The sequence below is a fragment of the Eschrichtius robustus genome, chromosome 10 (assembly GCF_028021215.1).
Source record: "Eschrichtius robustus isolate mEscRob2 chromosome 10, mEscRob2.pri, whole genome shotgun sequence".
Classification (NCBI taxonomy): domain Eukaryota; kingdom Metazoa; phylum Chordata; class Mammalia; order Artiodactyla; family Eschrichtiidae; genus Eschrichtius; species Eschrichtius robustus.
This window is the reverse complement of record NC_090833.1, coordinates 1,844,413-1,867,332: the sequence shown is the minus strand read 5'-3', so window position 1 is coordinate 1,867,332 and position 22,920 is coordinate 1,844,413. Positions and strand designations below refer to the sequence as shown.

The window sequence follows — 22,920 nt, the reverse complement described above, 5'->3', positions numbered from 1 at the left end:
TGTTCCATGTGCACTTGAAAAGAATGTGTATTCTGCTTTGGGATGAGACGTTCTATGTATATATATCTATTAAGTCCACCTGGTCTAATGTGTCATTTAAGACCAGTGTTTCCTTATTGATTTTCTGTCTGGATTGTCTGATCCATTGATGTAAGTGGGGTGTTAAAGTCCCCTATTATTATCGTGTTACTGTCAATTTCTCCCTTTATGTCTATTAATATTTGTTTTATGTGTTTAGGTGCTCCTTTGTTGAGTGCACATGTATTTATAATTGTTATATATTCTTCTTGTATTGATCCCTTGATCATTATGTAATGTCCTTCTTTGCTTCTTGTTGCAGTCTTTGTCTTTAAGTACAGTAAGCATATTCTTAATGTGCACCCATCACCACCATCCATCTCTTTCATCTTCCCAAACCAAAACTCTGTCCCCATTAAACATTCGCTCCCCATCCCCTCCCCCAGCCCCTGAAGCCAGCTTGCTCTACCCTTCACTTGATTTGCTTTGTCTGTCTTATTGCCTGAAGAACTCTTTCTTTATCCTTTAAGCCCAGTAGATTAATGGGATCAATATCTGGGTGTGGCACATCCTGTACCTTATTTTCCTGGAACTCAGCGTGTAGTTCTTTCATCATTATATTTCTCAGTACTTTCTAAATATGTTTTAAATACTTAAAACAGGTTGGGGCCTCTATCCAGGGCACAAGCAATTCTTTGGGTGAGTGTTCCCACAGCTCTCAGCTCCTGGATACTCTGCTGTGCATCTGCTTCTGTGCCAGCAGGGCCATCCCTCTGTCAGTAACTCCATTTTCAGTCATATCTTTTCTGGACTGGGTTCATTAGTGATCCCGTGTGATTTAGTATCTGGGCTCTCGGTTTGTCTCCAAAATTCTGTGATCTCCCTTTTTTCCCTCACTCTGTTGAGATACCGACGTAGCTCATTTTTGAGCTTGTCCCTGTCCAGTGGGTTTTAGGGCTTGAAGCATTTTTAGGGAATTCCTTCTGCTCCAGGTCATGTTTTATTGTTGGCTGGGTTCTTTGTCTTACGAAGTCCATCCTCTCTTTATCCCCCTTTTTTTCTTCTCTCTCTCCCTTCCTTCCTTCTTTTTAAAAAAATTGTGTATTTGAATTGTGGTAAAATGTACCATCTTAACCACTTTAAGCACACAGCTCAGGGGCTTTAAGCACATTCACGCTGTTGTGTAACCATCACCACATCCATCTCCAGATCTTTCCCATCTTCCCAAACTGAAGCTCTGTCCCCATTAAGTGCTAACTCCGTCTCCCAGCTCCTGGCCCCCACCATCTCCTTTCTGTCTCTATGGATTTGACTACTCTAGGTCCCTCAGATAAATGGATCCTACAGGATTTGTCCTTTTGCGATGGGCTTATTTCTTTTATTTTTTTAATTTAATTTAATTTTTTAATTTATTTATTTGGTTGCACCAGGTCTTAGTGGTGGTAGGTGGGCTCCTTAGTTGTGGCTCACAGGCTCCTTAGTTGTGGCACATGGGCTCCTTAGTTGCAGCCAGTGGGCTCCTTAGCTGCAGCTCGTGGGCTCCTCAATTGCAGCACATGGACTCCTTAGTTGCGGCTCGTGGGCTCCTTAGTTGTGGCATGCGAACTCTTAGTTGTGGCATGCAAGTGGAATCTAGTTCCCTGACCAGGGATCGAACCCGGGCCCCCTGCATTGGGAGCGCGGAGTCTTAACCAATCTGCCACCAGGGAAGTCCCACAACTGGCTTATTTCACTCAGCACAATATCTTCAAGATTCATCCATGTTGTAGCCTCTGTCAGAATTACCTTCCTTTTTTTTTTTTTTTTTTTTTAAATTTATTTATTTTATTTTTAGCTGTGTTGGGTCTTCGTTTCTGTGCGAGGGCTTTCTCTAGTTGCAGCGAGTGGGGGCCACTCTTCATCGCGGTGTGCGGGCTTCTCACTGTCACGGCCTCTCCCGTTGCAGAGCACAGGCTCCAGACGCGCAGGCTCAGTAGTTGTGGCTCACGGGCTTAGTTGCTCCGCGGCATGTGGGATCTTCCCAGACCAGGGCTCGAACCTGTGTCCCCTGCATTGGCAGGCAGATTCTCAACCACTGCGGCACCAGGGAAGCCCAGGATTACCTTCCTTTTTAAGGCTGGATAATATTCCACTGCATGCACTATGGTTGTCTTGTGTACTTTGAGAACGTCCAAAACAGGTCTGGGAAGACCCTGCCATCTGCTCCTCTGTCTGCCCCATCTCAGGTGGCACCACCCACCCCTTTCCTCACCCCTGATTGAATCCCCCGCCATCCAGTCCTCCAGGAAGCCTGGCTAGTTCCACCCTCAAACACACCTTGGCTTCCACCTGGCTCCCCATCCTCCCACCCACCACCCCTGCCCCACCCCCACCCAGCCAGCAGTCCCCCCACACAGAATGACACAGGGCTGCCGTGTGGCAGGAATGAAGCCCTTTGGAAGAAGGTGCAAGTGCTTGAGCAAAAGGAGCAGTCAGCCTTTCTGCCTGTCCCCTACCCCACCACACGCAGCCATGGCGTCTGAGTCTGTCTGAGCCCCGTGGGAGCGAGCAGTGCTGGGACTCCTCAGGGCCTGGGGGCTGCTCTCCCTGCCTCGCCTCATGGGGGAGCGTCCAGCCTGCCCGCTGGACACTCCCCACAGCGCCCTGGGGATGCAGAGCCGTGGGGCACTGGTCCACGCAGGAGGGGTGTCTGTCCTCCCCACACAGGACAATACCACTAGACTTTGGATGATAAGAGTGGACCATTGTTTTCAAAATAAATCAAACCTTACCTAAATGATGCAGCAGCCGGTTGAAAGGCCTCCCCCAGCCCACTCCCAGACGTAACCACCACACATCAGCCTGTATTTGTCGTTAGATCCCGCCGCACAAAATGTTGGACATCCTGCCCCTGTCACCTCATCTGACCCTGGACCTCAAGACACCATCGGGACCTGCCAAGCCACTGCATTCTCAAAACCCAGAACGGGAAAGACACAGCACTCGGGGTGGATGGGCTAGAGACGCGGAGCCTTCCCCGTGGGTGGACGTGAGGCGTTTGCCATGCTGTGCCCTTGCAGATGGCGCTCCCACGAGCATTCTGAGATGGGCTGCCACTCGCCGCCATTGCTCAAGGAAATCAAGTGCTGGTCTCTTTGTGGACCCTAGAGTCCCAAGGAGCCCCTCTCACAGCTTCCTGGGGTGCACAGGTGAACGTCCCTGATGGTCTGTTGTGTGTGTGTTACCGACCAGGGTTCTTGGCCTCCTTAATCAATAGAAATTGATCAGAGGCCACATCAGAAATTCAGGCAAGATTTTATTGGGGGCCCTGCTGCTGCAGTGGGGAGCATGAACAAGTAATAGGTTCCCTTGCTCACTCGCTGAGTGGTGGGGGCAGCTGGTTCCTTCTATGGGGTGAGGGTAGGGGTATGTCCAGGGGTCGGGCCGGAGGGGTGGCTTAGGAGGTCTGCCCACCCCTTGGTGGTGTGTGCAAGGGTCTCACGCAGGACCCTGCTTTTGCTCCCAGCTCTTCAGAAGTGGCAGTTGGGGTTTCTGTCTCTCTGTATCTTGTTGTCCATAATTTGCCCCAACTGTGCATGCACACAGTTATTTTTAGTCCCTTATAGTTTCTTTGTTTTTCGTTGCTCGAAGAGATGTTTGTTTTAGTGCAAGCACTGCAGCAAAGGGTCCCAGGTCCCAGCCTGTCTCGCGTGGACACACATGCAGAGGGGCCTCAGCGTGGCCCCGCGGACGGCGCTGCCCGTGCCCGCGGTGCTGCTGGCTTTGTTTTACAGTCATCACCAGGCGTCTCGCTCACCAGCAGGCCGGAGGCACTTCCAGCCCTCACTCTTTTGCAGGCGCTCCATGCCTCTCCCTCCACGGGAAGGGTAGGGAATGGCTGACAGAGGCTTGCCCCCCTCTGCCCAGGGCGGGCAGGGGCCTCCCAGTGCTTGGCCGGTACAAACACCTCGGCAGATACGGGACGGGATGGGACGTAGAAGGCGGTCGGGGGAAATGCACGTATGAGTGTTTGCTGAGACCGCCGAATGGCTTTACACGGCTTTATCCTGACAAGGCAATGTCTGGGGAGGGCCCAGGCCAGGGGCTGGGTGTACTGAAGCCCACCTTCCTCTTGCAGACCTCTGTAAGCACCGGGCCCTGGTGGTTTGCTGGGTCACAGGTGGGGTGAAGAAATAGAGGTAGGCAGGCTGGCCAAGCTGGAGGCTCTGGTCTGGTGTCAGGGTTTGGACGCGTCGGCAGGGCCTGGAGCCCCCCGGCAGCCTGGACAGGTGTCGTCTGAGCCCCCCTGCACCCAGCTGGGCTCCAGGGTTGCCAACCCACAGCCTTGGTCCTCCCAGTGCCAACACCTGACGGCCATTACCTAGGCGGGTTACCTGTCCTTCCCAGCCTCAGGCCTCCCTCGTCTGTGAAAATGGAAGAAATTGGGCAGAAAAGCCACACAATGTGGCAACAGGGAGCAGAGGCTCCGTCAGCTGGTCCCGGGGGTGGGGGGGGGGGGAGACCTCACTCCACGGCTTCCTGTCTGGCCTCCTGGGGAAGTCACTTCCCCCCCCTCAGCGCCTTGGTTTCCCCACTTTGCAAACGGACAGAAATCTGCACACTTCCTCAAGCTGTCTGTATTCAGTGAGAGGATCCAAGCTCGCCCAGCAGGGCGTCGGGCGCAGACTGGGCTCCAGGAAGTAGCTGCCTCATCCACGGCTGGGATCTCAGGCCTGGCACGGAGCTGAGCCTGGCATGCGGGCACCGGTAAACGAGTACCCCGTGGACTCCCCGAAAGCTTTGGGGGGAAGGAAGTGGGGGAAGGGGCGGCCCCTGAGAGCCTGCGGTTGGGAGGACAGACAGCGATGTCCCCACCTGACCGAGGGGCTGGACCCACCCAACCTGGGCAGCAGGGGTAGGGGCTGGCAGGTGCGCGTGGCTCTGGGCTGGCCAACTGGAGCCCCACCCGCGTCCCCAGAACCCACAGGCCGGCTGAGGCTCCCCTCGCCAGCAGCCCCCGCCTGCGGAGATGACCGGCCAAGAGCCACCGGCTGTCACCGCGCTACTATTCCTCCCCTCCTCCCAGCGCCGTGACCGTCAGCATGACTATTACTACTACTTCCGTTGTAAGGCAGCCCCTCGAAGCCTGGGGCGCCAAGACCCTCCTCCCACGTGCGCACCCGGCCTCCGGGGTGGGGAGGCGGCCGAGCCTGGGCGCCCCCGGGCCGCGGCGGGAGGGAGCCCGGCCGCCCCCAGTTTCCCAGCCCCCCTCGGCCGTTCCACTGCGGCGGCGGCGCGGGGAACGCGGGGCGGCGCGCGGAGATGGTAGCGCCCGCTCCTCTGCCGCCACCCGCCTACCGCCGCCCGCCGCCGCCGTGCGCTCCGGCAGGATGGCGCGGGCCAAGCTGCCGCGCTCGCCGTCCGAGGGCAAGGCGGGCCCGGGGGGCGCCCCGGCCGGCGCCTCGGCCCCAGAGGAGCCGCACGGGCTCAGCCCGCTGCTGCCGACCCGCGGCGGGGGCTCCGTAGGCAGCGACGTGGGCCAGAGGTAGGGGCGGGGGCGCGGGGCGCCGCCGGGAGGGGCTTTGCATCTCTGCGCTCGCATCCCGCACGGGCTCCGCTCGGCTGCACCTGCCGCGCTGCCTGCAGCCCCGGGAAGGGAGGGTCGGCCGAGGTCTCCCTCGGGACCCCCAGCCAAGCGCCCCAACCGCTCTGTGTGTCTCCAGCCCACCTCGGGGAGCCTGTGGGACCCCTGCTCCCTCCTGCTCTGAGAGGCTGAGCACAGAGGGCCTGCAGATAACGACCGGAGAGGAGAAAGGCAGTGGGGACCTGGGCGCTGTGCCAGGTGGCTTGGTGACCACTGCCCTAGCCCTGTCCCACTGGAGGCCACACTCATGTTGGTTCCAGCAGCCACCTGGGGGGATGCAGGGCCAGCAACTGTGTCCTGCTTCAGAGGTGAGCAGCGTGAGGCCCAGGGAGGCTGCATAGCGGATGGGAGCTGGGTGTACCAGGGCTCAGGCTCCCTGGGGCTGGTGCCTGGAGCCAGTGGCAGCTGAGGTGCAGGAGGCTGGTTCCCCAGCCAGGCAGGGGCAGTGCCAACCCCTGTCCGGCCCCTCCTTGAGCACCGGCGCAGCACGACACCCTTATTTCACAGATGAGGACATTGAGGCTCAGTCTGCAGGGCTAATGCTTAACCATCCCCTGCCCTGTGCCAGGAGCCCTTCTAGATGCTGCGGGGGAAACCGAGATGAATCAGACCCATTGGTGTGGGCACATGTGTGGGCATGGAAACCTGTGCCTGGTAGAGGGAGGTGCAGGCTGGGCCGGGGCAAGGAGAGCGGGGCTTCCTGGGGCACTGGCCCTTCGGGGGGGAGCACGGGGAGATGGGCAGGGGCTTCCAGGCAGAGGGAACAGCCAGGGCCAAAGCCTGGGGCGGTGGGTGGAGGCGCTGTGCCGTGTCAGGGTTGGGGCGAGGGGTTGGCAGAGACTCAGCCTGGCAGATGGCAGACCAAGGGTGCCTGGGGAGCCTCCCCCCCCTCTCCTGCTGGCCACATGCCCTCTGGGCCCCTCCCTACCCTCAAACCCCATTTCCTGCTCCTTGACACACCCCTGGGGGCCGCTGCCCGGCGGTCATTCCCATTTGCCGGAGGAGACTGCTAAGACTGGAGATTAAGTGCCTCTAACAGGCACGCCTGGTGGCCTCAAGCAGCTGATGGGCAGCCCCAGGGCAGGAGGGAGGCAAGTGCCGGCCAAGGCCCTGGAGACCAGATTCCTCTCTTCTCCATCCTCTTCCTGGAGGCAGTGGGGGGCAGTGGATCCAGAGGCAGGCTAGCCCCTGCAAATGACTGGCTCCCCACTGTCCCTGTTCGTGCAGGGACAGAGGCATGGCAGGTCCTGTCCAGGCTGCATCTGAACCCACAGTGCAGCATGGGAGGTGCGGTGGCAGGGATACCTCCTCCAGGGAGCCCTCCTCCCATACCGACCCCTGCCGTCCCCAGTCCTGTGCTGATGACCCTTCACGTGAGCAGCCTCACTCAGTCCCCCTGCAGCCCCTGAGGTGCAGGGTCCTCATCAGCCTCCTTCTGCAGAGTAAAGGGCGTGTCTGCAGCTGCATAGCTGGCCCAGCAGCACCAAGGGCTGGTGCCTGCAGCTTCCTCTCCCCAAGCGTTAGATGCACACTCTGGAGTTTGCTCTGGACGGGAGCAGTAGGGAGCCATGGCAGGTTTCAGAGCAGAGGAGGACTTGCAGGCTTTGTTCCTTAGGAACACGAGTCTGATAGAGATTCCAGTAAGACCAGAGCAGGCAGGTGGGTGCCCTCTACCGGAGGGAGCCTGTGGCCGTAGCTCCTGCAGCTGCCTGCATCCTGCACACACCTTCTGGAGCCAGCCGGGGGCAGGGCTCGCTGGGCCACAAGGCCTCGGCCCTGCCCAGGGCGCCCCCCCCCCCCACCACCTGCCTCTGAAGCACTGCACCCCCATCTCCTGGACGCTGTGGGAGGATAGTTAGAAATGTGACCTGGGGGAGGGGGTGATGAGGACCATCGCTTGAGAGCTTTGGAGCTAAAGAGCCAGTGAGGGAGAGGCTGGCTATGTAATGAGCTCTCCCGGAGGGTCACGGCTGGGCTAGGGCCCCTTCATGCCCCCAGCAACCCTGGGGCTGAGCGGCCTTGCCCCCATGGGTGCTGCCGTGTAGCCTCACATCTGCTGGGGGGCCCCAGCACAGCCCCCCACCTCCTGCTGAGTCTTCAGGAGCCCAGCCTCAGGTCAGGGCCAGGGAAGGCCAAGCTGGCCTGCATGGACTGGGGCCCGAGTTCAGGGGCCCCACTGGTGGGCAGGGGTGGTGCATTCAGCCCTGGATGTGTGCTGCCCCCTGGCCCTTGAGAGACGAGTCCTTGGGCCCCAACAGCTGTGTGTGGGAGGAGGGGCCCCAGGAGCCAGAATGGGGTGAGGGTGCCAAGGCTCAGAGCTGTCACCCAGGGGCCAGCAGGAGAGCAGGGCAGGGCAGGGCAGTGTGCTGGCTTTGGGGGACACCCCTGCAGAGCCCCAGGCTGGTGGGGACAGAACCACTGGAAGGTGTAGGCAGGAGGTTTCCAGGCACAGCTCAGGTCCCAGCTAGGTGTCAGGTGTGCTGACCTGGAAGGAAGAGGGATGCAGAGGGGTGGGACAGCTGGGGCAGGTGAGGCTGGAGAGGAAGGGCCTGCTTACTCAGCAGCCCCCGCCCCCGTGGGTTTGGGTTGTGTCCCAAGCGAGGGGCCCACTGGTGGATTGCTGGAGGGGACATGGGAGTAGCCGGGAAGGCATGGCGGGGGCCCTGGTGAGAAGGAACGGGCTGCAGAAGGATCTAGGAGGTAGAATTCTGGGGTCTGAGAGTTGTGGGGAGTCATGGCAGGGAATGGGGAGTGCTCCGTGGACGGCTGAGTTTGGGATACCTAGAGGCACGGCCACAGGGAGAAGTCCGGGAGGCAGAGCCCAGGCCGGGGAGTGGGGACCCTTGTGTGGGTGTGGCTTTGGATGGGGCCTCACGGGCAAGGGGAGGAGCGGGAGGCCAGAGGCCAGAGGCCAGGGCGAGCTCTGAGGTCCCGCTGGAGGCCGCTTACAGAGGTCAAGGGAACTCCAGGGTAGGAAGAGGGTCCCCGGGGGAGGGGAGGCGCAGGAGGACCTGGACGGAGGAGTGGGAGGCCGCCAGGAGGTGAGGCCTATAAGCTGGGCCAGGAGGGTCTCTTCGCCCTCCCCAGGGGTAGTTTCGGGGAGGGGGGGCTCACCAGCCCTGGACCCTCACCCGGAGGGGACATCCAAGGAGGGGCTCGCTCAGAGCTGGGCTGACGGGAAGGTTTGGGGAGAGAGGGGGAGCTCCAGCGGCGGGGTCTTCGTGCAAAGGCCCACAGGTGGGGTGGGGCCTTGGGGCGCGGGGTGCAGTCAGGGGTGGGGCCTGGGCGGGGCCAGTGCAGGTGCTGCAGGGCCTGGGCGGGGGTTGAAAGCACCCGGAGACCCGGGTGGCAGCTGCAGAGAGTGGCCGCTGGGGGGCGCCCGTACACCCAGGGCCCTGACTCAGGGCGGCCCCTCTGAGCCTGGCTGCCCACCAAGGACGGGAGGTGGGGGGGCGGCGGTCAGGCCCCGCCTCTGCGTGCAGAGCCCTGGGGGCTTCTGTGGACTGCGGGGGGCCGGGGAGGGCAGGGAAGCAAGGGCTGCAGGGAACACCGGCTTGGCCAGCCCAGGACCAACTGTGCACTTTGCTCTGGGGGCCTGAGCCCGCCCTCCCCGTGTGCTCTGAGCCCAACGCGTGGCCGCTTCGTCTGTCTCCCCCACGGGCGGCTCCAGCGCGGCCCTGCTCTCCTGCTGTTCTCCCCAGGACCCTGGGGCCTCCCCCGCCCCCGCCCCTCCTCCCCTGCAGATCTGCACCTTCATGTGCCCGCCCCTTCCAGGAACACGGCCACTCTCCCTCTCCCGTCCCCCCGTCCTCTCCTGCCAGCGCCCCTCACCCGCTCTCAGCAAGTTTCTGGTCTGCTGTGACGCTGTGACCGGCTCTGGCCCTGCCAGGTTCCTGCCACCCTGGGTGCAGCTGTCGCCTGACTCAGCAATGGGGGCAGCGCCCAGGCCAAAGGGAACCTGAGCTGGATAAACACGCAGACTCTGCCAGAACCTCCCAGCAACCCCAGGCCCAGTTAAGCCCAGGTTTCCCCTGCTCTCTGAAGCGCCCAGCCCCACCACGCCCGCCCAAGACCTCACCCGCCTGGGGAACTAGGAGCTGTAGGCCGGGGGTCCCACCCAGGGGGCCCTGCACAGGCAGGCAGGCAGGCTGCTCCCCACTCCCCGCCTGTGGCCTTAGGAAGGCAGTGGTCCTCTCTGAACCTTGGTTTCCCCTTCTGGAAGATGTTTGCTTTAAGGATTGAAAGAGAGGCCCCCTGAAGCCCTCTGCGGAGAAGCAGGCCCCAAGTGGGTGCGTCACCAGCGAAGAGCAGACCCTCTGTGCCCCCCTCCCTACCCTGCCCCGACACAGCCCTCTTCCTCCCCGTCTTCCTCCCAGGTCGGCACAGGCCACGCCCACCTTGGTGTCATCTGGCTGTGGCCACTCTGGGAGAGCCCTAGGCCAGGCCGCCCAAAGGGCAGCAGGTGTGTGTTGCTGGCCCAGTAGAGGGGTTGCCCCTGGGGGTCCCTGAAAGCACTGGCCTGTCTTGTCACCAGGAAGCCGAGGGGCAGGGCAGGGGGTGCCCAGGAGAGGTTGTCCAGCCAGTGGCCCTGTGTGGGGCCCGCCTCTTGCTGCCGTCAGCTTCCTGGGTGTCAAGGGGGGGCTCACAGTGCTGCCTCCTGGACACTGGGGTCACGCAGGGCCTGGGGCAGGCTTAGTGCCGAGCAGGGCGGTGAGCACTCGCCAGACCTGCTGTCCTGCCGCTCGCTTGGCCACAGGCGGGTGCCCGTCCTGCGTGCGGTCTCCCAGGTCTGGTGGTCACGCCATCCCGCCTGGGTCGGGGCGGGGCGCGTGTGCCGGCACTGCCGCGTGCACCGGGCTGCTGCTTGGGCGCCGAGGGCGCCAGGCCCCGTCGGGAGTGTGCGCACGGGCGCACCCCTGCTTCCCTTGGACCCTGCCCGGGTCCTCCCTGTGTGTCCCTGCCCACGCCTGGTCCAGGAGTCCAGGCCCTCTGTCTGTCCATCCGTCCACGTTGATGTGTCCACTCCATTCCGTCCCCAGGCTTCACGTGGAAGATTTCAGCCTGGACTCCTCTCTGTCTCAGTAAGTGCTTGGCTCACAGGTGGCCTCCCAGCCCCTGGCAGGCCCAGGGGGAGGGCGCCTCGGGCCGTGCCAGCCCAGGGGGGAGGGTCCGCTCCGGCTGCACCATCTGCCCTGCAGCCGGGTGAGAGCGAGAACACGGCCGGTGCTGCTGGGCCTTGGGTGGGGCTTCCTGGGGAGGAGCCTGGGAGTAGGAAATGGGGGTGTCCGGAGGCGAATACCCCACAGGTGGTGACCACAGCCCTCGGGAGGGAACAGGGACCCCTGCCGTGGTGCCTACGTGGGGACAGGCGTACAGGTGACCAGTGGTGACCATTCGGACCCCCAGGCGCCTGGCTCGGCTGCCCCACCGTGAGCCCTGCCAGGCTTTTCCTGGCCTCAGCTAGGATTTAGGTCAAGCAGAGGATGCTTTGAGGTCGGGGTACCCAAGTGCCCTCAGCAGCCCCATCGGGGGCATTCCTGGGAAAGAGCACCCCACCTGCTCACACCCACGGCGTCCAGTGTGGCCACCGACTGGGGCCTGGTGTTTAGTCTCGTTGATTAACACCGTCGGCGTTGGCCACCACCGCGCGCTCGGGGCTTCTCCGCGCCGCCCCCTGCAGCCCGAGGCTTTGCGCTGTTACGCCGCAGGCAGGAGCCTGGGAGCTGCCCTGGGCCTCAGTCCCCCAGCGGTGGCGCGGTGGGTAACAGGAGGGGGAAGGCACCTCCGCCACCGTAGGGCTCTCCCGGCCCCACCAGGAGCGGGTCTGAGACCGTGGGAGGATGTGGACGATTGCAGCCGCCTGAGGGGCCGAGGCTGGGGTCCTGCTGCCCCAGGATTGCATTGTCACGGGCAGAGCAAACGTCCCTGGGCCCTGGGAGGAGGGACCCAAGGAGGCTCACCGGGGCCCCTGACCGAGCCAAGGCGCCAGTACAAGGACGCTCTCGGACTGGGGAGGCCCAGGACGGCACCGTCTGTTGGTTTGAGAGGTGACCCGGAGCCCTTGCTTTCCTCGGTGTGCCAGGCACCGGGAGGGCTGACTGGCAGAGGGGAGGCGCATGGCCGCGGGCTGACGTGGGACGGCGGGCGGCCTGTGCCCCGGCCTGTACCGTGGGAGGAGCTGCAGGAGAGCCTGTGCCCCCGATGCCCCCACAGGCGAGGCTGCAGCTGGGGCAGAGCAGCCCGTCCGCCTGAGGGCCCCACCTCCAAACCCAGAGCAGCCCGGCTCCTTGCCCGCCCACCCTGGGACCTACCACTGCCCGGGGAGCAGGGCGGGCCAGGTGTCTCTCCTTGTCCAGGCCCCTGGGCGGGTCACAGACTCTGCCCATTCTCAGAATAGCCGGCCTCGGGGTTGGCAGTTGGGCCCGGGCCCTGCTCTTCCATCTTGCTCGGGGCTCCGTGGCCTCCTGCGTGGAGCTCCCGGGTACCGGCTGGAGAGCCACCGGCACGCAGCGGCAGACCGGGGAGAAGGCCGCCAGACCCCGGCCCCATGTGAGTGCAAGGCTGTCACAGCCGGGCGGGGGGGCCTCCCCACAGCCGTGTGCCTGGTGTCTCGTCACCCTCCCCCCGGGACGGCCGCCTGGCCCTGTGTTTGCCGCTTCCCGGCACAGGCCATCTGTGCCAGAGCCGCCTGCCAGGAATCCCTGGAAGGCCACTCCCCCAGGCTGCCGGTCATCAGGGAGAGCTGTAGCCCCCTTCCTCTACCTGCCCTCGCCTGGCAGGTCCGGTCCTGGTGTGGGGTGGGTGGAGTTCAAGCTGCTCTGCTGGCACGAGGGGGCCTCCTCTGGTTCACCCCAGCGTGGGCAAGACCCTGCACACCGGCAGCGGGCCTGGGCCCACTCGAACGCAAGCCGAGTGGGGATGGGGCAGAGCCGCCTGCTGGGACCTGACTCCTACGCCCCTGAAGCTGGGGAGACCCAGGCCCCATCGGGATTCCAGAGGCCTGTCTCCTCTGACCACTGGGTGACCTGAGCCAGCGTCCAGCCCGGGTGGGCCTCAGTTTCCATGTGTGTAGGGACGGGGCTGGCGGGACCCCGCCGAGAGGCCCTGTGGCCGGGCTCGGGGAGATGGCTCTCGAGCTGCCCGGCCTGGATCCCTGTCCTCGCCAGCCTGAGAGCTGCTCACTCCGTGAAGGACAGAAGGGAGCAGGGCTCAGGACTGTCCCGGGACAGGGTGTGGGTTTGGCCTGTCCAGTCCTTGGGGCTCGCGGCCTAGCCCCAGGGGGTACCCCAGGGACTGTCTGAGGCCGGGGCTCTCAGAAGCCTCGGGGCCCCGTGACCAGGCCTGCCCAGGGCTGTAGACCTTCCTGCGCCCCGGGCGTCCTGCCGAAGGAGCGGGTGGATGGATGTGAGGGGGTGCAGACGAAGTGGACCCCTCGCCTGCCCTCGCCCAGGGCTCTCGAGCTGTGTTTGCCGGGCCGTCGCCCTGTGAGCCCTCGGCCGGCTCCTGGCTCCTGGGCCCCCACCCAGCCCTCCCCCGCTCCCCAGAGCAGCTTCCTGTGGGCCTGGTCACCGGCTCCACCATGGGGCCACCACAGGGCCTCAAGCCACAGCTGGTGGCCGGCAGCCACGTGCCACCGGCAGCCATACACGTGGGTTTATGGCACGGGGCCGTCTCTTCTGGGTGATGGGAGTGATAGGTGTGGGCCAGAGTCGGACAGAGAGCAAGTCCAGCCCCGATCGCTGGCACCGCCGAGCTGGTGGGTGCCAGGGCCCGAGCCACGGGCGTGGGCCGTCTCTCACTTCATCCTCTCTCTGAAAACCAACACTTACCTGGACTTTACGAGGCAGGTCCTGAGGCCCAGAGAGGACCGTGTTAACTTGTGCACGGTCGCGGCAGCCCTGCCAGGCTCCCTCAGGATGCCCGTGGCAGGCGGCTCCTGTCACGGTGCGGGCCCCAGGTGAGGCGGCCGAGGCTCAGGCAGGCGGGGCCGCAGGCAGGGGAGGGGCGGGGCTCTGCCAGGCCAGACGGCCCGTGACCCCAGCGTGGCCGCATCCCCCAGGAACTTGCGGAGCCAAGGGCACGTCCTGCCGCTGCATTACACCCGTTGCACCCGCACTTCAGAGTAAATGGAAAGCTTGTAACTTACTTTCTCTGGTGGGGAAAGCGGGCAGCCACGGCTCGTGAAAAATTAAAAGTGGAGGCGGCTTCGTGGATTTCCCCGGCACCCAGGCTCGACCTCCCGGGGCCGAGTCTCCGCCGGGCTCCGCAGTCCCCCACCCCTTTCTCTCCTCCCGCGTGGAGAGCGCCCGGGGCAGGGGGGGCCTGTCCAGATGGGTGTCCACAGCCGCCCGGGCAGGGGGCTGACGGGTTCCATGTCTGAGGCGTGACCAGTCCCGGTTGGCAGTTCTGACCCCTGGGCCTGGGCGGGGACTTCCGGGGGCAGCAGGCAGCAGCCGGGAGAGGCACGCGGGCCGGGGGCGCGGTGCACGGGGGGCAGGTCCCCGGGAGGCTGAGGAGGAAGGAGGGAGACTCGGCCACCAGCCACACGCACCAGCCACGTGGGCCGAGCTGGGCCTTGCTGGCCAGATGAGGGCCAGGAGGGGGTACCCGAGTGGAGGGGCACAAGGGGTGGGGACCCCTCCTTGAGGCTTTGCTGTGCGGGGCAGGACGGTGGGGGAGTGGTCCCTCGGGACACGTGGGCACCGCCGAGAGACGTCTGCCCCCTGACCTGGCCCAGGCCCAGCCCGGCTTGTCTGAGCCCCTCCTTCAGAGAGAAGGCGTTTGCCCAACTCCCCAAAGGGACCCTCGGGGATTCCTGCGACCCGGCTCCGGGCAGCACCTGCAGAGGAGGCTGGGGTTCAGGTCCAGTGGGGTGTGCTGGGGTACAGTGTACAGTGGATGCGTTGGGGTACAGAAGGGTATACTGTTGTGTAGTGTACAGTGGGGTACACAGAGATATACTGGAGTACAGTGGGTGTACCGGGGTACAGCGTACACTGAGATGTGCTGGGGTGCAGTGTACGCCGGGTGCGCTGGGGTACAGTGGTGTGCACAGGGATACACTGGGACACGACGGGGAGTGTGCTGGGCTGCTGTGTACAGTGGGTGTGCTGGCGTGCAGTGGGGTATGCAGAGATGTGCTGGAGTACAGGGGGCGTGCTGGGGTGCAGTGGGGTACGCAGAGATGTGCTGGAGTACAGTGGGTGTGCTGGCGTGCAGTGGGGTACGCAGAGAGGTGCTGGAGTACAGTTGGCGTGCTGGGGTGCAGTGGGGTACGCAGAGATGTGCTGGAGTACAGCGGGCGTGCTGGGGTGCAGTGGGGTACGCAGAGATGTGCTGGAGTACAGCGGGCGTGCTGGGGTGCAGTGGGGGTACGCAGAGAGGTGCTGGAGTACAGTGGGTGTGCTGGGGTGCCGTAGAGCGTGCTGGGGTGCAGTGGGTATATTGGGATGCTGTGTGCAGTGGGGTGCGTTGGGTACAGTGTGCATCGGGGTGTCCTGGGGTGCAGTGGGGTGCACTGACCACTGGCTCTGGGCTTGGACCCCGCCGGTCTGCGGGAGGCCTGTCCTGCCGCCCCGGCTGACCGCCCTGCACCAGGACCTGAGAGTGGGGAAGGGCCCACACCACCAGCTCCTCCCCCTGGGCCCTTCTTGAGCCCTGTGACCAGTGGGGGCCGCTGTGGTCAGGCCAGGGCCCCCGACCTGACGAAGGTCAGGGAGGTGCTGGGGCTCTGCCCAAGTCCCCTCCCGCGGGCCCATCACCAGGGCAGGTCCAGACGGCTGCTGCCAACACATCAAGTCTGTGTCACACACTATGCCCAGAACAGGCTTGGGGAGTGATGAATATTTTAAACACTTCTTGGAGATGTTGGGGCAGCCAGCCACAGGCAGAGCAGTGCCATTAAACTTTCAAGGTGACAGCGGCATGAATTTCTGCATTGATAGGAGCTGGAGCCTGGTCAGAGGGGGAGGCGTTCACAGCCCTCCACCCTGGTGGACGACGACAGGGAGGTAGGGGTGGGGAGCAGGGACCTGGGCCAGCGTGCGCCTCACCTCTGCCTGTGGACCACTGTCCTGCATCCCATCTGCTCAACCGCCACCTCCTACATGCAGCCCTCCAAGATTCCTCTGGGTAGCACTACTCTGCCTTCAGGGTGCTCAGTCCCTCTGCCTCCTGTGTCACGGTCTTCACACAGAGCGTGGCTGAGCAGCTGCCTCACCTGGACAGTCTTAACGCACCCACAGGACATCCCTGAGGGTGGCGGGGCCGCCTCCACCTGACATCTGGGTGAGGTGAGGCACAGGGCATGGCATCTGGACCAGGCCTTTCCGGTCAAAAGCCCCGCCCCAAATCCCGGGCTCCTGGTGCCTCTGTCTGGTCAGGGGCTGAGGACTGGCCACAGTGATGCCCACGGGCCGCTTGTGGGGTCCTAAGACCCACCTGCCAATGGGGCAGATGCAGCCTGGAACGGAGGCCGTGTGGGAGATGCCAGGTGCCAACCCAGAGCAAGGCAGCCCAGCCCCGGGGCCCCCGCCCCGCGAGGGAAGCGGTGCTAGACCATTCCTGCCGTGGGAACCTGGCTACAGGGTCATTGTCGTCCTGCCTGCTGTCAACACTGGAGTTTCCATTATGGTGGAACATTAAGCCCTCGCCTGGCCAGCATGCCGGCCACAGCGGGCTCGCGGCCGAGGCGGGGGCAGCGGCCCATGGCCTCTGGGTCCCACGTTACCATAGTGACCAGACGGTCCATCCCCACCCCGCCTCCTCATTCGACAGGAAACTCCTGCCGGTCCGTGTGGTCTGTTCCCAGGATGCTGGGAGCCCGGGGAAGGGGTCAGGGCCTCTGGGGATCGTCCAGGGAATGGCCTCGGCGGGAGGGGGCCCACTGCCGGCCTGTCTGCCTCAACCATCCCGCGGGCTGCGGCGGGTCTCCGGGCACAACCACCAGGGGCCTCCAGACAAAGCAGCTGACCATTGGCTTCTGGAACATTCTATACTAATGATATGGCATGTTTTGAGCCAAGGGCCACACAGGCCACATGTAATCCTGGTGGCTGCCGTGACAGCCCAGGCTGGGGGCCTGTGAGCATTCACCTCTGCGGGGCCTGGAGGGCCCTGGGCACTGAGAAGGCGGCAGCCGGTGGGCAGGTCCGCTGGGGGCACGTGGGGATGTGGCACCCAGGACCTTCTGCCCGAGGTGGCAGCGCTGACCCTGGCTCTGGCAGCAGGGAGGGGCCCGCCGTGTGGGGGGCTTTGGGCTGGAGCCCCCGCTGGCCCCGGGCCCACTCCTTCCTGCCCGCCCCCCAGGGTCCAGGTGGAGTTCTACGTCAACGAGAACACCTTCAAGGAGAGGCTTAAGCTGTTCTTCATCAAAAACCAAAGATCCAGTGAGTGGGGCCTTCAGGGTGGGGGCAGGGGCGGCGGGAGTGCCCCTCACCTCCGGCCCGCACCGCGTTCCACCCTGTGGGGACCCGCCGCCCCTGGCAGCCAGGTGGCACCGCCTCAGCCCCTTCACCCCGAGGGGCTCCCTGGCCCCTCCATGTGGCCCCACCCTCCCGCCGCGGGTACCCTCCACCTGCATCCCAGCAGGAGCTTGGCCCCCTGGGATGCAAGATGGGGTGCGGAGGTGCCCGTGGGTCCTGGTCCGTCAGTCTGTCGGTTGCTCCCCCCACCCCCCGCCACCGGTGCCGGCAGCTCGGGGAGCCCTCTGTACCACGTCCGTGAGGCGGGACAGGGTGAAGCCTGTCAGACGCCGGCCCAGCAGAGCCACGCTGTCAGTGCTGGCGGGGCAGCCGGTGCGGAGGCCCAGGTGCGGAGGGAGGAGTGCGGGCTGGGACCCCGGCCGGTCCGGGCGCCCTGACCAGCGTCCCGCCCCCCACAGGCCTGAGGATCCGGCTGTTCAACTTCTCCCTGAAGCTGCTGACCTGCCTGCTCTACATCGTCCGCGTCCTGCTGGACGACCCGGCCCTGGGGATCGGATGGTGGGTGACCCGCGGGCCCGGGGCTGGGCCTTCTTGTGGGCCCTCTGCCGTTACAGAGGCCCATGGGGTCCGCACAGGGGTCCGTGCCCGGCGCCCTGTGCCCAGGGCCTTGGGGAGTCAGTCCTTCCTGCCCCCATGGGACCCCACCCAGCATTCCCTCCCCAACAGAGCCGTGGCCAGGACGCCACCCCCAGGCTCTGCTGACCAGCCGGCTCAGCATGGGCAGAAGGGTGTCCTTGTCGTGGACGGCGGCTGCGTTTGCAGCCACCCCCGGACCTGGACAGAGCTCTCCGTGGGGGTCTGGGATGCCCCCTCCCTGCTCGCTCAGGGGTGCGCGGGGGGGATCTCAGCGAGGGGCTCTGGCTCCCTCAGCTCCTGCTGGGCAGGCAGGGGTGCCAGGCCTTGTGGTGCAGGGAGGGTGTGTGCCTCTTTCTTGGGGCTCCACCCGGTTCCCCTTGCCCCTCCCGGCCCACCTCCCCCTCTGCTCCGGGAGCCTCTCTGGACTCCCTCATACCCGGATGTGGGATTCTGGAAGGTTCTGGAACGGTCCTCTCTCTCCTGCTTCCCTCTTTTGCTCTTTCTGGGGGGTTTCCCCAGCTTTCTCTCCAGCCCTCTAGTTGAGATTTTCACTTCTGCTCTTGTGTTTTCTGATTTCCGAGAACACTTCATCTCCAAGGGTCGCTCCCCCTGCAGGCGCCCTGCCACCAGCACCTCGGGTTTGTCTGAAACGCTTTCCTTTCTTACAGTTTCCCCTTCTGCTCAGTCTCTGCTCCCCCGAGCTCATGTTGAAGGGACTTCCTCAAGCGTCTGGCCACTCACACTGAGGTTGGGCTCTCGGAGGCCAAGGGCCCTGCAGTCAGGGTGTGTGGCCGGTTGGTCACCACCGTCCCCTGGGTCTGCCCGGCTCCTCAGAGCAGATCCTTCCCCTCCTCCCTGCAGGGTAAGGCCTGGCCCCTGGGCTCCTGCCGGCTGAGCTGAGGAGGAGGCCGGGGTCAAAGTTCGCAGTGCAAGCTTGTAGTTACCTCCCCGCCACGTGCAGCGGGGCGGGTTCCCCAGGCCAGACCCTCACCCACTCCTGAGAACAGACCTCCTGTCTTCATCGAGGGTGCTGGAGGACAGATCCCACCGTGGTGGTTTGAAAAGGAAACCGGGGTTCTGACTCTCACAGCACTTTCCTGGGTTCATCCCACCTTCTCCTACTCCCAGAGGCGTCTGGGACATCTGGCTTTACATCCCCACAGGGACCAGCTCTGTTGTATTCACCGCACAGCGCCTGGCACATGATGGGTGGGTGGGAGAGGGAATGGATGGGTGAGGGGGCTGGTAGATGTATGGGTGGATGGATGGAGGGATGAATAGATGGATGGATAATGGATGAATGGGTACATGGCTGAGTGGATAGATGGAGGACGGATGGGTGGGTGGATAAATGAGTGGAAAGAGGGGTGAATGGTGGATGAGAGGGTGTATGGGTGGGTGATGTAAGGATAGTGGGTGGATGGATGGATGGATGGATGGGTGGATGGATGGGAGGGTGGCCGGCGACTTCTGTGGGCATTGAGTTTGCAACAACAGGCTCAGGCTTAGGAGGAAGTGGGTCAGTTGAGAAAAAAGGAGGAGGGAGCTGCCCGTCACCATGGGGCTCTGTGAGAGTGAGGTCCTGTTGGCCAGTGACCCTGGCTTTAGTTGTAATCTGGGGCAGAACTAGCATGTCTGCCAGGCCCCTGCCACCTTCCCAGTGATGGGCATCCAGGTGGCTTGGGGAGGCTTGTCCTCAGGAGTGACTTAGGGACATGCGTCTTGGAGTTGGCACCACGGGACAGGAGCTCGGCTTTCTCTCCGTGTCTCATGCACATCGTCCAGCCTTGTTTCAGCAGCTCTGGCCTCCAGGAGGCCCTGTGTGCTCCATGGTCCATCTCTGGCCACACACAGCCCTTTCTCTGCCAGCAGCCCAGGTGGAATCCCCACTCCCTCCTGGGCTCCCCTCTTGTGTTCTCCTCACCCGGCCTGCCCCTCCTCCTGCCCCTCATCCGTTAGAGACCCTCCGAGAGCGTCTGCAGGGTGGGAGCAGACTGCCTCGTCCCCCAGGTGTTAGAATACAGATGCCTATCTGAGATGTGGGGGCCTGGCCCTGGTTGGGGAGAGTGTGCCCCGCATACGCCCTAAGCCCGTGGCAACCCTGGGAAGGGTCTGGTCCCTTCGGGGGTGGTGCTGGGAGGGGCCGTGGCCGGCCAGCTCCGTCTCTCCGCAGCTGGGGCTGCCCGAAGCAGAATTACACCTTCAATGAGTCGTGCTCCGAGATCAACTGGTGAGTTTGCCACCCAGCTCCCACTCAGAGGCCCAGGGCCGGGTGGGGTGGACAGAGGGTGACAGTGCCCAGCCCCCCAGGATAGATGCCCAGCCGCAGCCCGTGACCCTCCTGGGGTCCCCGGGCCCTGGCCAAGCAGCGGGCAGTGGCGGGGTGGCCCCTCAGAGTACAGCCCCTGAGGCCCAGGAGCAGTCTAAGAGTGACAGCAGGGGTCACCACCAGCGGCTTGGCCCAGCCCTCAGGGACCGTGGGTGGGAGGAGAGATGCCCCGAGGACCTGCCGGGGGGTCGATCGCTGCCTCTGCAACTCATGACCCTTTAGCCAAAGAGAGCAGGCGCCCAGTCAGGCAGTGGGAAGTGACGCCAGAGCGGCGGGGGAGCCTGGTCCACAGGTTAGGACGTGTCCCAGGGCCTTGGCCGCCTTCTTGAGGGAGGCTTCTCCCTTCCAGCCTCCCCAAACCCAGAGGCCCCCTTTGGCGTTAGCCTGCACCTGCGCCCCTCCCCTGGCACCCCCGGCCCAGCCTTGCAGAGCAGCGCTGGTCCTTCGCAGCAGCAGGACCCAGTGCGGCAGCCCCTCAGCACTCTGTCCCGGGCTCCTCCGCTTCTCCCACTCCGGCCCGGCGCCCGGCCCCCGGAAGGCACGCACAGGTGGGGTGGAAGGGACACGCCAGCCCCTCCCTTCGCACCCGGCCCTGGAGGCCTCTCCTTTCTGGGCCTGTGACTCGGAGTGGCGGCCAGCGCAGCTCCTTAACCCCGGGCCCAACTCTCATCCAAGCAGCCCGGAAGGCCTGGGGATTTCAGGGTCTCTGTCCCTCGGCCGAGGAAATAACTGCCCAACGCCCCCGCTGCGGCGGGGGCCCTCCCACCCCACAGGGGCCCACGGGGGTCAGGGCCTTGGCCGTCTGGGGTCTGGCTCTGCCTGGGGAGGGTGGGCAGGGTCGGCGCTGAGCTCGGCCACCCGACCCCTCCTGCTGGTCTCACCCCAGCCTTTGTCCCGAGGCTGCGTCTGGGCAGGGACACCCCCCCCCCCAAGTCACTCCCCTCCCCTGCTGGGTTATGGGTGAGGAACTGAGGTCGGAAACCGGGGACCGTGATGGCCAGCGCCCCTGCAGGGACCCGCGCAGGAGCCTGTGCCCGGGAGCCCGGCCGAGAAGGGGAGGCCGCCTGGGCCAGCTGCGGGCTCTGAGCCCACGGCCCGTCCCCGGGGCAGCCCGCTTAGGCCCTGGCCTCACGGGCCCCGCCCTGGGGCCTCCTTTCCCCGGGGAGCCTCCCCTTCCCTCCTGCTCTCGGCCCCTCCAAGGGCAAGGCTGCCGCCCTCCGTCCAGCCCAAGCAGCAGCCTGCGGTCAGTAGAGGCCCAGGGCTCACCTCCCTCTCTCCCCAGGGCCCCCATCCTGTGGGTGGAGAGGAAGACGGCTCTGTGGGCCATTCAGGTGAGTGGAGGGGGCACGGCTCTGGGGGGCCCCTGCCTGCCCTGGCCCCGCTCAGAGGCTCCGCCCCTCCCCGCCCCAGGTCATCGTGGCCATTATCAGCTTCCTGGAGACCATGCTCCTCATTTACCTCAGCTACAAAGTGAGTGCCCCCCAGGCCTGGCCCTGCCCTCCCCCTGCACCCCTCCCCCAGCCCCACTCCCTGCCCTCCCTGCCCCACCCTGGGCCCCCTCCCCGCCCACCTGCTCTGAAGCCCACCCCCTTGGCTCCCCAGGGCAACATCTGGGAGCAGATCTTCCGCGTGGCCTTCATCCTGGAGATGATCAACACGCTGCCCTTCATCATCACGGTGGGTGAACCGCCGGCCGAGGAAGGGGGCCGCCGAGCCCCCCGCCCCCTGACCCGTCTCCTCCACAGATATTCTGGCCGCCACTGCGAAACCTGTTCATCCCGGTGTTTCTGAACTGCTGGCTGGCTAAGCACGCCCTGGAGAACATGATCGTGAGCCATGGGCCAGGCAGCTCTGGACAGAGTGGGCTCCCCCCTGCCCCGCCCCTCCCCTCCCCTCCCCTCCCGCTTCACCTCTGCGAGGCCCCCAGGACCCCAGGGCACAGCTCGCCGTGCCCCGGCCCTGTGGAGAGCTGGCCCGCTTCCTTCGGTGCCCAGGAGGCCGGGTTGACCGGTGGACATACGTGTCTCTGTCACCACGAGATGCCCTCACACCTCCTTCCTGACCAGCCGGAGCCCCAGCCCTGATGCCCAGGGGGGAGAGTCACCCAGGCCTGTCCCTGACCCTGGAATCATGGCTGGAGGAGGGAGAGGGTGAAAGTGCAAGTGAGCGCAGGCGGGGCCCCGAGACCCAGGGTCACGGGCAGACCCCCGTGCTGAGGTCTGAGCAAGGCCCCTGTCGGCAGGCAGCGCAATGACTCTTTTCTCCCAGGGCACCCTCCCCAGCCCAGGCTCCCTTGGTTCACCCCGTCCCAACTGCAAAGTGAGGCGAGGGTGCTGAGGTCACAGACGGCCTCTGGCCTGTGCCCGGGGTCCTCCCCTGGCATGGCGGAGGCCAGACAGGGAGAGCGAGAGCTGAGGTCGGGAGGAGCCGCGGCCACGCCCTCCCCCACCGCCCCCCTCCCACCGTTCACTCATTCTCGTGCATCTGGGACGTGCGGTGGGGGGAAGGGCCCTGGGCTCCGTCCAGTCCCTGCTCTGCCCCTGATGGCGCCACTTCCCGCAGAACGACTTCCACCGCGCCATCCTGCGCACCCAGTCGGCCATGTTCAACCAGGTCCTCATCCTCTTCTGCACCCTGCTCTGCCTGGTCTTCACGGGGTGAGTCCCTGCCCGGCGGCCGCATAGCCCGGCCCCGGGCAGAGCCAGGCCCTCGCGTCCAAGAAGCCGGGACGGAGGACCGGGAGGCAGCTCGGAGCCCCTGTTCCTAGGCCAGGGCTGCCGAGTCCGGCTCCTCTGGGCCCCGGGGAGACGTCGTGGAGGAGGGCGCTGGCTCCTGGCTGGGGGGGCGGGGGGGGGGGGCACCCTCGGGGCACCCTCGTCTCGAGGTCCAGC

At 64.5% G+C, this 22,920-nt stretch overlaps 2 protein-coding genes across 5 annotated transcripts in view; one reads left to right on the top strand and one right to left on the bottom strand.

Moving 5' to 3' along the window:
• The window catches only part of RPL7A (ribosomal protein L7a), a 304,745-nt gene that overhangs the window by 199,364 nt on the left and 82,461 nt on the right, over positions 1-22,920 (bottom strand). The window lies entirely within an intron of this gene.
• KCNT1 (potassium sodium-activated channel subfamily T member 1) overlaps positions 1-22,920 on the top strand; it is a 67,530-nt gene that overhangs the window by 23,357 nt on the left and 21,253 nt on the right. For 2 of the 4 annotated variants that reach the window (XM_068552249.1, XM_068552248.1), the window contains 8 exons: positions 16,949-17,028; positions 17,523-17,622; positions 19,874-19,930; positions 21,312-21,360; positions 21,440-21,499; positions 21,632-21,706; positions 21,775-21,858; positions 22,592-22,686. In XM_068552249.1, coding sequence (XP_068408350.1) covers positions 16,949-17,028; positions 17,523-17,622; positions 19,874-19,930; positions 21,312-21,360; positions 21,440-21,499; positions 21,632-21,706; positions 21,775-21,858; positions 22,592-22,686 — 600 coding nt within the window. The remainder of the gene's footprint in view (positions 1-16,948; positions 17,029-17,522; positions 17,623-19,873; positions 19,931-21,311; positions 21,361-21,439; positions 21,500-21,631; positions 21,707-21,774; positions 21,859-22,591; positions 22,687-22,920) is intronic. The other 2 variants (XM_068552251.1, XM_068552250.1) reach the window with 1 other exon arrangement.